The 16132-nt window shown below is 38.5% G+C and overlaps 2 protein-coding genes across 2 annotated transcripts; one reads left to right on the top strand and one right to left on the bottom strand.

Annotated features, from left to right (window-relative positions):
- Positions 1-3465: 3465 nt before the first annotated feature.
- On the bottom strand, positions 3466-5290 carry LOC146307727 (tripartite motif-containing protein 16-like protein). The gene is made up of 2 exons (XM_084710402.1): positions 5272-5290; positions 3466-4295 (listed from the first exon to the last, which is right to left on the bottom strand). The coding sequence occupies exons 1-2, from the start codon at positions 5288-5290 to the stop codon at positions 3757-3759; spliced, it is 558 nt and encodes a 185-aa protein (XP_084566528.1). The 3' UTR covers positions 3466-3756.
- A 573-nt stretch (positions 5291-5863) lies between these two features.
- impa2 (inositol monophosphatase 2) lies at positions 5864-15321 on the top strand. Its single transcript, XM_084746768.1, has 8 exons — positions 5864-6207; positions 7783-7916; positions 9737-9841; positions 10095-10140; positions 10350-10458; positions 10629-10737; positions 12211-12362; positions 14508-15321. Exons 1-8 carry the CDS (start codon positions 6145-6147, stop codon positions 14624-14626), a joined length of 837 nt encoding a protein of 278 aa, XP_084602894.1. The 5' UTR covers positions 5864-6144; the 3' UTR covers positions 14627-15321.
- The last annotated feature ends 811 nt before the right edge of the window (positions 15322-16132 follow it).

The following is a 16132-nucleotide window of genomic DNA, read 5'->3' as shown; positions in this document are numbered from 1 at the left end:
ACAAATTAGTGCACGTAATTTTATACTGTCATTATTTGTTCTGTGAATGCAGGACTTTAAAGTAACCCTTTCTACGTCTCGCCCCCTGTTGCTCAGTTCTTCAATAACACTTGTGCGAGTTTGGTACACGGCAGAGCCTCGGTCAGCTTTCTCTTTTCCTGTTTTCATTATGCACTGGGCTCTAATTTTAAAAAGAAACACAAATTTTGAGGATGCTGCTCGAGGACCTGCGAAAACGACATATAGGCATATATAGTCACACCTTAACTTAGCTAAAACGCTAACTAACTAGGTAGCTAATCTACATCAATCGGTTTCATATGATGTAAATCGAATAAACAATCAAATCCATCACGGTCTCTGGTTCCCCATCCTTCCTGGAAAGGAAAGAACCCCAAAACTAACTGTTACCGCTGATAGCGAGCTAACGTTAGCTTGAGCGTGAGGCTGCTGGAGCTCAGTCACAGCGTTACAGTACAGCAGAGTCAGACTGTCGTCTCAGACAATCTTAAATCAACAGTTATCTATTGACAGACAAAAAACATGGCCGTTTAGGTTGGAGGAATTAGATTTAATGCATTCCAACTGTTGCCAGACCTCTTATCAACTGTGACGTGGTCGCGGGCGCAGCAGACCCCGACGGCGACGGTGCGAGGGCCCATACAATGCTGCTTGCAGCTTTAATGTTTGTTTGAATTTCTATTGAAAAAAACAAATCAGACCCTTAGCTCCATAGCTCAGTCTCATCCAAACCAGATTACAGTTACGTCTTATCCATTCAGAGAGACAAGATAAACACCTCGCCAGCCTTAGCTGCCATAGCAACTCTATCAAATTGTTCCCTTGTTTATCCGAAAGGAGAAGACAGCAGCATGTACTGTCCAGAAGAGAGACAGTATGTCTGTTAAAAGTTAGAACAGGCCTCTCAATCACTCCAAGCCTCTGTATGATCCTAAAATTGGAGAATTCCCTAACAGTTGAGTTGCATTAAGTTAGACAGAAAAGTTATTTGTCTTGTAATAAATTGCAAAATACATTATAAATAAATGGTGGTGTGATCTGCATAACAGAAAAATCATTCTTATTCTCTTAAATATAATTTGTGTTATTTCAAAGACAAATAAATTGCAACTTTAAGGATGATCTGAGACCGACTGTATGTGAAAGTAAGCTGCATTTTACCATTATTCTGATAAAGACGTGGCATATGCTGGTATTATTCTGGTTTTATAAGCATTCTTTTGGCATGCAAATAGCAAATCCAGAATACGTGTCTCAGTTGGGGTGTTTATGGGAGTTTGTGACACAAGCTCTCCTGCTCTGTGCTCTAAACAGACCAAACAGCAAACAGTTTGCAGGACGAGAGTAGAGATACGTGCACAGAAGAAAACGTCACAGTCGTGATCGGAGGGAGAAACACACCTACTTTCAAACATTATTTTAAACATCAAATTGCGATATTTGTGACATGCACAAATATCGCAATGCTTTTCAAGGAAGTGATTCAGCGAATGAAAGAGGGAGGATGAGTTTGCATGCTCAAAAATCTCTGCTTGAAACTTTGAAAACTTTGAAAAAAGTACTATCTTGACAGAAAAAAAGCAGCCATGAGTATACACAGCTGAACAGACACGTACTCATTCAGAGAACATCCAACATTAATTTGATCTCTGATTAATGTGAAACAGCCAAACCTTTTAAATGTCTTTTAAGACATGTTAAAGTATTTAAAAGTTCAATGAATTGATGAAGTAAATTATTTCTTTCTGATTAAAGTGCCTTCATTTTACAGTTTGTAATTATTAATGTTAAATGTTAAAATTAATACAGTGATGCCTTTCACAGTAGTTGAATTAGTGCTGTGATGAAAAATACAGCATGCTGATTATTACTGTAACAACAATTAAAGTACTGTAGTACTGTGATTAGAATTACAGTGATCATACTGTGAAATGTATTTACAGAAACTGACCAGCTACCTGCTGCTGGTAAGTTACTGAAAATTTGACAGCATTCTTGTTACAGTGCAGCGAATGTTTTGTATTTCACTTGACTAAAATGAAAAGAGCACGTTTGTTGTTCTGAAATGATATGTCAGGTCTTTGCTCAGTAGGTCAATGGGACGGGGACAGGTTTTGGCATGTATATCCTTAAATGTCAACTCAATTTTACAACAATACCCAAAGTTGCCTGCAGCACTATAATCTTTTGCACATCATGTACACACAGTATCATATAACACAGTGTTGCTGCTGCCACCTTGTGGCTTAAATAAGGTACGTGTTTGTGTCTTTTTTACTGTGAATCCACTCAGTGATTTTTTTTACAAGGCACCCATAGTTTCTCATAAAACATGCAGACACAACAAAGATAAAAAGTCATAATTCTGATTAAAAAAAGGTAAATTATTAGATATAAAAATCAATTTTGAGATAAAAAGTCATTAGTATGACTTTAAAGGCAAACTGATCTTTGAGATGTATTAATTTCTTTGAGCTCTATTTACAGAGAGAAATCTTTCCACGGTTGATATTTCTGACAGCGGTAAACAAAGAGGTCACCTGCTGGAAAGTGTGTTACTATGACAACCAGCGACCGTGATCTGACATCTGTCACTGATCTCAGCTGCAGCATAATCACATATTTAACAGGGTTATTAATATACTGATTTCAGCGTTTATTTCTTATTTATGCGGTTTTGATGTTTCAAAACATGAGAAAAAAAAATAGAGTAGCATGTTTTTCTCTAATGGGGTGAAACGTTAAACATTAAAAAAGATCAGAAATAAAATTAAGTGTCTCCTTCGGCTCCTCATTTAAGGCACCATACCTTGGGAATCACCGACCTGCACAAACTAGCTGAAGTGTAACTGTGGTATGTTTCAACCTGGACTTGTGACTAACAGAAGCAACAGTTTTTGAAAATGGTCCAGGATTTATCGAGACTGCTGCAGCCACAAAATGTAACCTCTGCAGATAATTTGGCCCTGTCAGATTTTAGACACTAAAAGGGCTTTTTTTTCCAGTGACATGCTCAGAATTTTATTTTAAGTGTCTGATAATATTATGGAAAAGATCCCCGCAGAGACAGGCCGTTTTGTTTAACCATTAGCAGCCGTATTACTGCTCTCACAAAAGCTACCAGACGGAAACAAAATAAAACTCACCTAAAATATCTTGGCTCGTCTTTCAGCTGTTCCAACACTCCCAAACTCCGGTGCTTTGGCTGAACTGGACCCTTAATTCACTACAGTGGGTGTGAAAATATCAGGAGAGGAACAAGAAGGAAGTCAGACATCAGAGAAGCAGCAGGGAGAAACGACGTGTACAGCCAGAATATTTTCACATCTAATAAAGTAAATGAAGGGTTTATTTCCTCCAAACTAGAACTGGTGACTGCTGGAACAGAGGAAAGATGAACCAGGATGGTTTTGGTGAGTTTTGTTTTGTTTCTCTCGAGTTTTATGATGTTAAAATGACTGTTTCTATAAAGTATGGTGGCACCGGGGAGAGCAATACATCTAAAAGGCAAAATAAAGAGTTTGTCAGTGGCAAAATGAGCACTTTTACTTCACGTGTTTTGATGGTTTGCAGCCTGTTTCACAGCTGACAGCTGCATGGTCTTTTCAATGTCCTCATTCGTCATTTAGAATCATAAACATGGGAAAATAAGGTCCAGGTTTAAAAATACCAACGTTACCCTTTAAAGTTTTGATGTACCAGTTCTGTCCATGAAACCTGCACTGGAGCTGTTCATCATTTCAGATTTTTCAGATGACAAAGTCTAACAAGGTCTCCATAATAATAAAACTCAAATCCTGGATACAGAGGCTCTGTGAAGGTGGTTTGGACTCTGTGGATGAGAGCTGCTGAGTCAGAGATGCTGTAAAAGGACAGAGTCCCTGCTGCGTGGTCCAGAAATACTCCTATCCTCGAAGAAGGCGGTGCTTTTATGTCAGTACGTTCATTGTTGTGCCAGAAACTGAAACTAAAGTCAGAGCAGTCCAAACTCCAGGAGAGCTGATTCATTCCGAACCGGCTGTCGTTGCCCCCTCCTTTCCTGCCTACACCTTTGTAGGAGACCGCTGCACAAACCTGCTCCCCTTTCCACTCCAACTCCCAGTAACATCGTCCTTCCAGGCCCTGGCTGCACAGCACCTCCTCCCAGTAGTCGAATCTGTCTGGGTGGTCGGGGACTGGCGTAGGGTGCTGGAGGTATGTGGCTTCAGTGCAGTCCCCAGAGAGGCCGAGCTCGGGGTGGGCTGTGTCTGGATCCAGAGTGAGGTCTTTCCAGTCTGAAGAATAAAACATAAACATAAAATAAAACACTGCTTCACTGAAGAAAAGGGAAACTTTCCTCTTGAGAACACCCTTTTTTTTTTTTTTTTTTTTTACTTTTTTTTCATATTTCAGATGAATATTACTCCATCCATTATGGATTTCCACCAATATTATAAAAAAAGACAAAAAACATTCTGTAAGTCATTATAATGGGAAACTCGAAATAATAACCTAAGCTAAAAGCTCAAAATAATGTTAAAAATATTTCAAAAATAATGAGTTAGAATATCAAAATGAGAAAATTTCTTAAAATGACTTATTTTGAGATAAATCTCTCATTATTTTGAGATGTTATTATTTTCTTTCTCATTATTTTTAGAATTTAAGTCGTTACTTTGAGAAAGTTTCTCATTATTTTGAGAAAGTTTGTGATAATTATTTAGAGATACCACATCATTTTTTGAAATATGAAGTAATTATTTTGAGAAACAAAGTCATTTAGACAAGGTTTTTCATTATTTTGAGCTATTAAGTCATTATTTTCAGATGCTATATCATTATTTTGAGACAGTAACTTATTATTATCACATTATCATAGAAAGTTCTAATTATAATGACTTATGACAGTTTTTACATCACATTGGTGGAAATGGGCTTCCATACTGTACCCAGACACTTACTCTAAATTGTGCTGAATAAATCATGTTCCCTACTTCTTCCATAACATTTACAGCACATGCTGACACTACTGAAATAGAACAGAATAGAATAGAATTGTTTTTGTATTGCTACCAATGCATTTATATTCACTTAATGTCTTGCTGTGTTTGTGTTAAAAAGAAAAAGACACTGTCAACTGAACTTGAATGTCATTTAAAACAGTTTTTTTTTTACTTTGTAAAAAAGTCTGTAATACCTGGTATGTACCTACAGCTTTAAAAATCCAATGTTTATGGGTACCATTAAGTCAAACGACATATAAAAACTCACAGATGCGAAAATCATCCATTGTTGCCTCCTCTTACAAGGGAAAGCACGCCAGGAAGAAATACGACTTTATGCAGTAAGTTAGCAGTTTCCTCTACGGAGAAATGACAGCGTTCTAGCCAATGAGAGCGGCGAGTTCACGTCCGGTGACATTTATTGACCAATGATAGTGAGACTTGCTTTTGGTCCCACCCTTCATTGCTAGGAGAGTCGGTCGTGTGTAGAAGGGAATCCCAGATCCGCGAAAGATCTCGCGAGAGTGATCGGTTCAACCCAAACCATGATCTTTCCCGAAGCCTTGTGTCATAAAACCTCCTCAGATTTTAACCATAACGTTGCCACATCATAAACATGACACGAGGTACAAGACGGGGCACAATTAAGGAAAAGAGTGCAAATCTCGCGAGAGGTTCCCAAATCGAGGGTTCCTTTCTAAACACGATAGTAAAAGTCAACATTGAGAAGTCAGTCCCCCTCCTGCAGGTGGGTAGAATACGCTTTAGCTCATTGAAACTGTCTTTGTGCTGTAGTTTAATAAAACTGCCGTTACATTGCAGCCCGGCAAAACTGCAGAATTTTGTGTTTGTAGCTGTGCTTGTCATCATGCTCAGCAGCCGTTTATTAGTGTGAAAGCTAACTAGCATAGAGAGCTAATTTAGCTACAGAGGAAACGTTCGCCATCAGATTGACTCTCTTCTCAGTTATCTAGCCTAGTTTTTCCACCCAGCAGCTCACCGATTGAATCTGTATCATGACTATTGAAACGCCAAGAGGAAGGTCCAGTACATGTGAATGAACCTGTAAGTGAGTGTCGCTTTTACCTCCAACAGGAACCTAACGTTGTAATCCGTGTCAGTGCCTCTCCTACCTATCAACATGAGTGATGCCTGGCAAGAGTGTATGGATCACTGTGTGGAGGTCACCAGACAGGCCGGGAAGGTGAGGAAATAAACCACTGTACTGACGGTGACATGCTTTTTTAATGCTATGGTCTTGAAATCGCTTTATTTTGGATTGAAACGCAGTAATTACAAAATTATATTTTGCATTTACTTTATGGCTGTATAACAACAGTGATACAGGTATTTATTTCCAACATTAATTAATATGTTGTTTTTTAATTTAATAAGCAATTAAGTTTCAATTACTCCCTTAATCGTTGCTGTTCTACCTAATGTACATGGTTATCTTTGCCAGTGATGTATTGTTTTAGTTTGAGTTTTTATTAGTTAATAAAATAGAAAAATACACTGGGCTCAGCTGTAGATTTCAAAACATGATTGGTTTTTAAGGGAGAGCAGGGTACAGTATGTCAGAAGTGACATCATTCATTCATTCAATTTCATTATTCTAAACGTTATAACATGTTATGTATTTACTGGAGGCCAGTAACAGTCCTAGATTAGATTTTCTGTCATTTAGAATGGGAGCAACATGGCAGTAATGCAGGGCTGGAGACAAACTTTTTCACCATTGTCCCAAAACTCACAAGGGGCGCAGCTAATGTCATCCCTCAGCATTCAAACTGACAAAACTGCTGGCAGATGTGTCTGCAGATGTTTTTTTGTTTATTGCCCTTGTGAGCGCAGTCTGTCTAACAGTGGCAGATAATTTGCCCAATTAATTGGTCAGCCAATTATCTACTCTATCACTAGTTTGAATGCCTGAATATAAGCAAAGTTTCCACTGAAGTTTGTCCTTAATTATTATTATTAGTTATTCTGTGCTCAGGGTGTGATGTACAAAAAATTAAGTTTTGCAAAGTTGAAAACAGACTGGCAACATGGATGACAATCCGTTTTGATGATTGGGTCTTGTATTGTCAGAAACAGGAGGTGGACAGGACAAAGAGGTGGGCAATTCCTGATAGCCGTCATTCACTGAGCCCTCTACCACTGTAACATCATGATTTAAAAGTGCCTTAGAACTGAGGAATATGTACTTGAAGGCGTGTCAGCTAGAGAGCACAAACCTGAATGATGGGTTTATTATAATAGCACCTTGCTTCTGATTTACTAAAGGAAAAACAGAATCATGTACTGCCTGATTTGTAATCAATATCCAAAATACATAGATATAAAGAGTTTTTCTTTCTGCACAGAGGACAACAGAAAAATATCATTTCATAAAACAAAAATAACAACCTACATTGGGTTTACAGTAAGTTTCTTTTTTATGTTGCGAGCATGGAAAGTTAAATTGTCATCCTATTTTATTCCAAGGTATTAGTATTTACTAATTCACATCCATTTATGGTTTTAAGATTAATGTTATCCATCCTCTAAAAAATAGGTATAATTTCAGGAGAAAGTTACAGTAATGTGTAATAAACATGATTACGATGACACATAAGGATAACTGCGTTCTGGAGCTGTACCCTAATCATCTCTGACCCGTCATTGCTGACAGTATGTTATCATAACACACAACATGTGAGGCTAATTAACGGAGCAGATGTGGTTAGTCATCCACAAAATCCCCACGCTGAGTTTGTCATCGTTGTCTTTCTGCCAGATGATACGCGAGGCGCTCCAGAAGGACATCGCCGTCATGCAGAAGAGCTCACCGGTTGACCTGGTGACTGAGACGGACCAGAAAGTGGAGCAGCTCATTATATCCTCCATCAAGGAGAAGTACCCCACTCACAGGTACTCTGCAAGCAAATGGGGAGATGAGAGGTTTTATATGAACTGCTAATATTTTATTAGACTATTTTTTTCAGTCTCTCAAATATCTCAGAACTGTTTTGTGATATTTAATGCTTCATATTTTGATAGTTTTCAATAATTTACATGTATTATCATGCATGTTTTTTCTTATTGCTATTCCTGGCTTTGCTGTAGCCAAGAATTTAGAAATATAGATGTCATGAGCCACAAAACACAAAAAACAAGTAGAAACCAAAAGTAAAGCATAGAAATGTGATAATATTTTGCATTTATTCAATTAACTGTAAATATAAATATCTTAATGCTGTTGCAAAGCCTTCTCTACATGACCTGAAGTACATTCTGGTGGGGAAATACTGAATACTTGATTTGTTTGTTGATTTATTTCTGTTGGACTCAAAGTAGTCAAAAGTAAATGGACTCAGTCTTAAATACTGGAATCAGGTTGTCAGATATCCACCAAGTATAATTGTAGAATGTAAATGTCGTCCATGATGCTAAAGTGCCTGAAATTAGGGCATTAGATGATTAATGAACAATGAAATTAAACTCGTGTCAATCATGTGACGTGAGTCAGGTGTGGAGGTTTGTTTTTAAGGTGTCCGAAATGGTTAGCAAAGTTGCTACTTGCAGTAATTGCTCAGTGTTTAACTTGCGAGATGGAGCTAAATCACATTCAGCCAGTGCTACAGATTTAATCGCCCATAGTCATCATCCTGATCATTACAATTAATTTGTGAAGAACAAAGAAAAATGCATCAGAGAAAAAAATGTCAGCTGCCTTTTTCTGATTTTGACCAGTGAATTTTTTTCATTTTGAAAATAATTGTAAACCTCACAGTCGGTATAATCGTAAATTAATTCCACTACAGGAGAGACTTGATGTTCTCTGCAATTAGGTGAAAAAAATGTGCATATATTTGCATCAGCAATTGTCCAAAATGAGTTGGAAAGTACTGACATATCGAATGTCTGCAAAATCAATATTGTGCTTCCCCATGTGAAATTAAAGAAATGTCCTGAGGATGTGACCTCAGGGGCAGGAAAACTGTACCTAATAACACATTTTATACTGGGGTTTCCCTTGATGTTTGTAAGATAAAGCTGGCTGAATGGTGACCAGTTTTCAAACAAAGAAAAACAATGCTTGTCTAGTGTAATCCAAGTCTCCTAAAGCCGCCTAAATCATGGCTGTAGATCCTTCACTTGGAGCCACGCACACTATCTGACCTGTGTATGTGTGCAAGTGAATGGCACGTCGGGGCTTTAGGAGACTTGGTTTATGCCAGACGAGCAGTGTGGAGGCATCTCCTGTTGTTTTTTTCCCTGTTGTCTTTCTTTCTTGTTTGAAAATGGTCACCGTTCACGTACGTTGTTGGGAGATGCAGTGCTGTTTTCCTGTGAAACTTCAGTCGGCATGAGAGTGAGTAGATAATGACTGAATTTTCACTTTTGGATGAACTATCCCTTTAATGGAAATACAGGAAAGACTTGATGTACTCTGCAATTAGATGTAAAAATATATGTGCATATATCTACATCAGCAATGGGCCTAAACAAGTTTGAAAATATTAGCATATGTGCAAAAAAAAAATCCAATATTGGTGCATCCCTACCTGAAATTGAAGAAAATGTCCTGAGGACACAACCTCAGGTGTCAGGAAACTGTGCTTAATATGACATTATGGACTCTAGTAGAAAAGTGAAAGTAAACAGGTTGACGGCATCGAGTGCAACAGTATCCTTCATTTTACAGTCCAATTTGTTTATGATCTGTTTGTCTGTGTGTGATCTTGAAGCTTCATCGGTGAGGAGTCAGTAGCGGCGGGCGCTGCCAGTGTTCTAACAGACAATCCCACTTGGATCATCGACCCTATCGATGGAACCACCAACTTCGTTCACAGGTACCGCCTGCGCTGAAACACTGTAAGAACCATCGAGAGCCCCGATACGGCACTGGATCCATTTTATCTCTGTCGCTCCTTAACTATTTTTATCTTTTAATTAGGTTCTCTCTTGGATTGTCCTCTCTGTCAGGGATAATTAGACAATGTAGATGAAACTGAACTGATAATAGAAATTGATTCCTCCGAGCTTAAACCTAGAGGGAGTTCATTAAATGAATGTTTTATATTGTTTTATGTGTCTTTTATGCAGGTTCCCATTTGTGTCTGTATCAATTGGCTTCACTGTGAAGAAAGAGGTAGGTTTTATTGTTGTGAATCACATATTTTTGACACGGCAACATCTTAATTATAAGAAAATCAACATAGTAATTGCCCCAATAACCCAGTGAATTTCTGATGTGGAGCGCTGTAGTTCCCTCTTTTCTGCAAGGCTCTTGTTCTATTTTTAGCCTCCACCCACTCCACATTAATGCCTGCTGTTTTCTGTGCTGCTCCTCGGTCTCAGATAGAGTTCGGGATCGTCTACAGCTGCATCGAGGACAAAATGTACACAGCGCGGAAAGGCAAAGGATCATTCTGCAACGGAGTCCCGATAAAAGTGTCTGGCCAAGAAGGTGAATATTGATAATCACATCAGGCTGCAGTGTTGCAGTTTTTAACACATCCACCAGGTGGAGGCAACGTAACAGCAAGATTCTCCGCTTGTACCGACCAGCTCTGCATAGCGAAACACCAGGTATAGAAGTTGTTTTCAGACGTGATAATTATTAATTTTGTGTTTTAGATATCAGCCAGTCTCTGGTGCTGACAGAAATGGGCTTCAAAAAGGATCCTGAGCATTTCAAAACAATGTTGGCCAACATCAAGACCATCCTCACCATCCCTGTACATGGGTAAATATACACTAATGACCAAATTGCAATGACCAGTCCTATTTAATCTGGTGTCTCCTGTGGTTAAAGGGACAATTTACCACTTCTTATGTGGATGTCCAGTAAGTGTTGGTAATTGTGGTCAATTGAAGCTGTTCTTCCTGCATCCAGTGATGTCAGCTTTGATATCTAGTCTCCACCTCTGGGTAGTAAGGAGGCATGCTGGATGAGTGTTTCTGAAACCTAATGCACAAGCTTGTGCACGGTGTGTCTTGGTACATTTAGGCAGGAGAACAAAATTTCTTGGCCAATACAGAACACACGCGTGAATTTATTGCTTCAGTTGACATCCACATAAAAATTGGTGAATTTTCTCGTTAATACTTGAACAAACACTCCTTGAGCAGCTACTTGACGGAAGTGCACCGCATTAGCAGCTTGTATATCTGCAAAACAAAGTCGTGTTGTCATAATAAATGAGTCTGTCAAAAATAATTGCAACCTAAATATGATTTTATGCGTGCAGTGTTTCCAGACAGAAGCGGCTCACTGTAAGTTTGAGGTTTGCTGTCTGTTGAAGTCTCTGTTACTCTTCCATCACTCCCTTTTAAAGAGTTTGAAATTATCCAGCAATGAAAAATGCTGAAAATGTCCAGGGACATGTTTGTAGAGACGTGTAATGAATGATTGTAGTCAACGGTAACCTCAGTGACCAGTTTTCTGTCTGCTTCATGATCAAAGCCACCCTGTGTAACATTTGATTTGGTATTATACAGCTCTGATTACGGCTCCAAGGAATGATTATTTTCATTACCCATTAATCTGCTGATTATTTTTGTGATCAATCAATTAACTGCTTAGTTTATAAAATGTCAGAAAAAAAACATGAAAAATGTTCATCACAATTTCCCAAAGTCTTCAAATTGCATTTACTCTCATAAATGACAAAGAAAAGCAGCAACAGGCAACGTTTGTACTTGAAAAATGAAACTATGACTCAATTATTGAAATAGTTGGCAATTAATTTTTCTTTTGATTGACTAATCCATGCAGCTCTACCTCTGTTTCAGCTGTAAGAGAGCGAACAGTAAACAGTGAGACTGATATCAATGAGGTAAAAATTTAAATAGCTACTCTGGAATACGTGCATTCATCTTTCCTGAGGATCCTTTGTGTGGGAGGACAGTTTGGTCCCAGTGAACACCTTGTATATAGATGAGCACCTTGGTAGTCTAATGGTGAAGCCACATAACACACAATTCCTCTCTGTCTCCCCCATGTTTCTCGTCCACATCTCTATGGACACCATCTAATGAGGGCAAAAATTTTGAATGAAATCTAATAATGGAATATAATATTCTGAACTATGTTTTCATTACTGGATTACAACTTTAAACATTCACAAACACGCTAAACTTTAAATAAAGTGTCTGGGAGTTAACAGTGTGTCACGTGCAGTCCAGTACAGAGCAGATATCCTATTTGCATCCACAGTATCCGCTCCCCGGGCAGCGCAGCTGTCAACATGTGTCTGGTAGCGTGCGGATCGGCTGACGCCTACTACCACATGGGCATCCACTGCTGGGACATGGCTGGAGGGGCGGCGATTGTCACTGAAGCCGGAGGAGTCATCATGGACATTTCGGGTGAGTCACTGAGAAAACGTGAGCTCTTCAGACGCCAAACTTTTCGGATGCTGCTTCGCTGAGTCACCGGATGAAATGAGGGAAGCGGGCAACAGGGTGATTGACTTGTGGAGGAACTGCAGGATTGCCGAAGGAGATTGCTTCACAGAGCAAAGCAGTGAGAGCGAGCCGCTGTTCTTTCAGTGCAAACATAACTGAAGTTATTAACCCTCTACTGCACATTATGATTTTTCATAAAAAATATAATTCCTCTTATTTTTTGGAAAATTGAGGCTCTTACCCCCCCAGTAAGGAATTCAGTGTTGCTTCAGGGCAGAAAAACATCAAGGAAAATCTGACAATTTCAGAATATTTTTAAAGTAAAATACATTAGAAATGAGCACTCTTTTAATTTTTTATATAGTATTTGTTCAGAACGTTTAAAGTATATTGCAGTAGTCAATGTATGGATCAGTTAAGCTTCTTTTGCCCATAGAATGACACTGCTACTCTGATGTGTAGCCTAACTTTGCCCTGAAGCAGTGGAAAAAAACGTTATTATATACATTATGAATAAAAACCTATGAAAAATGCTTCTTTAGAGGCTCATATACATATTTTTATTGTCAAGTTATCGCTATTTAAAAATGCAAAGAGTGACATTTATCTCGCCATCCACTCAGACTTCACTTATCATCCTGAAAGGAGCTCCACTGGATTGTTTCCAGATATATTATAACACACTGTCATGTGTAGGAATAAAGAAATGCTAAGGGAGGAGTGAGGGAGCAAGAAAGGTTTTCTGTTGCCCGAGGGCAACGGTAAGCAGCACAGGGTTAATGTTTATGAATTATTTATTGTAAGTAATTCTCGATGTTATTGGTTTTTATCCTCTTTCTGCTCACAAACGCGTGTGAAACAGTCAAAGACAGAGGAGCAGGGCAGCTAGCGGTTTTGCATTTGAATGAGGAAGCAGAAGGGTTTGAGAAATTTGATCTAAAGTTTGGGCAACAATGCCACTGACATAACAGCTGGCCTGGGATTTAAGATGCTAAGGATGCTGTTTGTCGAGTGAAACCACCACTGACGGCAAAGACAGTGGTGTTAAAAGAGCGAACATCCTCTTTCTTCATTTTCTACATGTACAGTGAAGGAGTGCATGTTTGTGGTGGAGCAAACGTAGATAGCATAGATAGCATTGACTTTCAGGGCACTTCCTTCATAAAGGGGTCATGTGGGCTAAATTATTATTTTATCTGTCTGGTTCTACTTCAGACTCTCCCTGGGTCCGGTTTCACAGCTGCCTTTAAATGTCTTCACCGAACAGACAGGACCACTTTACGGAGTGGGATGATTTAATCCCAGAGAAGCAGCTCCTTCTTGTCCCCTGTTCTAGGCTACACTGCACACTGACCGACAAAAACCACACAAGATGAAGAATCCCAGTCGACTGAGGGGCCTCCGACTGATTATTCAAATTTTTGACTCTCAGGGAGCAGCCTTACTAAATGACTGAGATATCATGCTCTTGGAAATTCGTCCCCATGCATTCACCATGTATTTGTGTACAGAGCATGTAACTGTTTCCCCCCCTTGGCACTTAGCAATTCTTCTGATACACACGAACATCTCAAAATGAATGCATTGATTTAAATAAATAAAATATTATTACTCCAGAGTGCAGGAGCTCTTTGACTTCACACTAAATCATATATTTGCCATTAGATTACCTGCTTAGTCAGCAAGGTGAAACCACTTTCAAAATGCAACATTAGATGCTTCATCATATTTGCTGTTAGTTAAACTTTGAGAATGTGTGGATTATTCACATTAAAGCCTGCTTACATTGATATGTGATGCAAACTGTGTGTAAAATCCCAAATTAAACAGTGCAATACTAAGAAAATTGAAAGTTTATTTTTATCAGGAAACAAAAAAAATTTGTAGAAAAATCTCCATAAGTCAGCAAAATGGTTCAGTGAGGAAAAACATTTTTAGAGAAATAAGGATCTTTCAGTACTGAAAAGCCGCCAAATGTGCAGCAATAACTTGGGGACTGTCAGCTGGTTTTACAGTCTTTAAGAAAACGTTACTGCATGCATCAAGAAAAAAGTGATGTTCAACTCCAGTTGTGTCATGTTCTTATTATTTTCTCTCTTCACCCAGGTGGACCGTTTGATCTGATGTCTCGGAGGCTGATCGTCGCCAGCAGCAGGGCGATAGCAGAACGCATCGCCAAACAGATAACAGAGTTTCACGTGGGCAGGGACGACACAGATGGCTAATAAACACCCATCGACTCTTCAGACAAAACCGAGCAGTTATTTCAACATGCGACTGTTTAGGATTTGAGAGGTCACAGATCAATCCTTGCCTTAAGAACCAAAACGATGAACTTACCTCTGAAGAACAGCTGAGTGGGTCTGTTAGATATTCAGCGCTTTGACTTTCAGCCATCTTTCTGCTTACTGTTGTATTTCTGCACTGAGACATTCACATATTCAGACTTTCAGCACTCTTGTTACTTATTTGAATAGCAATTATGTGATTAATGATAGAGGAATTAAGTCGTACAGGTGTGTTTTAATACACTGGTTTTTACGGTATTGCCAGTTTTTAATTGTATGTGTATTTATGTACGCAGTGCAGTCAGAGTAAAATGAATCTCACTGGTAAAATACCTCCTATCATCACTACAGTACAGTGATGTTCGTATGAATGTGTTCAGGTTTTGATCAAAAATATTGCTTTTTCATATAGGACTTGTGGGCTTGATTCTTAGTTTATTGTAGCTAAATTTGTTTTAAAAATAGATTTGTTTATATGGTAAGAAAATTAATTTCAACCTATCACAAGTTTGCACTATAGTTAATGCAGGAATATGTACACCAAACACTGTGTACATGTAACTACTGTAGCGTATAACTTCTTCTTTATGAAGACCAGACTTAAATAAACTGACAGTGTTCTTAAAAATTGATGCAGTTTGTTTAAAGTGTTTTAAAGCAACACAACGTGCATATTTTACATTATAACAACAGCTTTAAAGTCATTTTGATGGTGCAGTGACATGTGATGGGGGGAAATGGCCCTGGTCTATGGTGCCAGTATGAACCAGTATGAACACGTTCTATATGAAAGATTGCGACGCAGGCTGTAACATTACTGGGTTCTGTCATTTTCCAGATGCTAAAAATTGTCTAAGCTCAGTTCTGTCTCAGGATAACATGCATATAAATAAATTCATCTTGCACCAAAAGGTTTGGTCAGTCTTTGTCAATGTTGTGCCAAATAACATTTGCAACTCTGTCTCAGCTAGTTTGTAGTAAATTACACAGTCCATTGTATAAAATGTGCAATTTAGCCAACAACATTTTGTTAAAAGTGGGCGTATTAGTCCCCAAAGTATTGATGCTACCAATAGGAAGTCTTGATTTGAGTATTGTTTGTAGCATCAATAGGATTGATACCATCAATCCATCACATGAACATTTTTAGTGCTGCAACATTTGCATCTCTGCTCTGCTGTTTAAATATTCAGAGGTAGAATAGCAGGAAAATATGACATATTTCCCTCTCTTACATGATTATACATGGGCTGCTTTTATCAATAAAAGTACTGATGTGGTTTTGGATTGAAACCAAATTTTGTGGTATCTTCCACCCCTACATTTTATTCGATTACACACACAATCCACATACAAAGTAGAGGGGAATACTGAAGTCCACTCTCACTCAAACAAAAATACTTCTGCCCCAATCCCATGACAATTAAATAAAAATCCCTGTCC

The sequence above is a fragment of the Lutjanus erythropterus genome, chromosome 21, assembly GCF_056507025.1.
Source record: "Lutjanus erythropterus isolate fLutEry1 chromosome 21, fLutEry1.hap2, whole genome shotgun sequence".
In the NCBI taxonomy this organism is placed as follows: Eukaryota; Metazoa; Chordata; class Actinopteri; order Lutjaniformes; family Lutjanidae; genus Lutjanus; species Lutjanus erythropterus.
Note: the sequence above shows the minus strand (reverse complement) of the source record. Positions and strands in the feature narration are given on the sequence as shown.

Bases quoted from the DNA above. Each gene is read 5' to 3' on its own strand.
- impa2 (XM_084746768.1), top strand. From the start codon at position 6,145: ATGAGTGATGCCTGGCAAGAGTGTATGGATCACTGTGTGGAGGTCACC. The intron at 6,208-7,782 runs GTGAGGAAATAA...TCTTTCTGCCAG, and splicing joins TCACCAGACAGGCCGGGAAG to ATGATACGCGAGGCGCTCCA. The intron at 10,459-10,628 runs GTGAATATTGAT...TTTGTGTTTTAG, and splicing joins AAAAGTGTCTGGCCAAGAAG to ATATCAGCCAGTCTCTGGTG.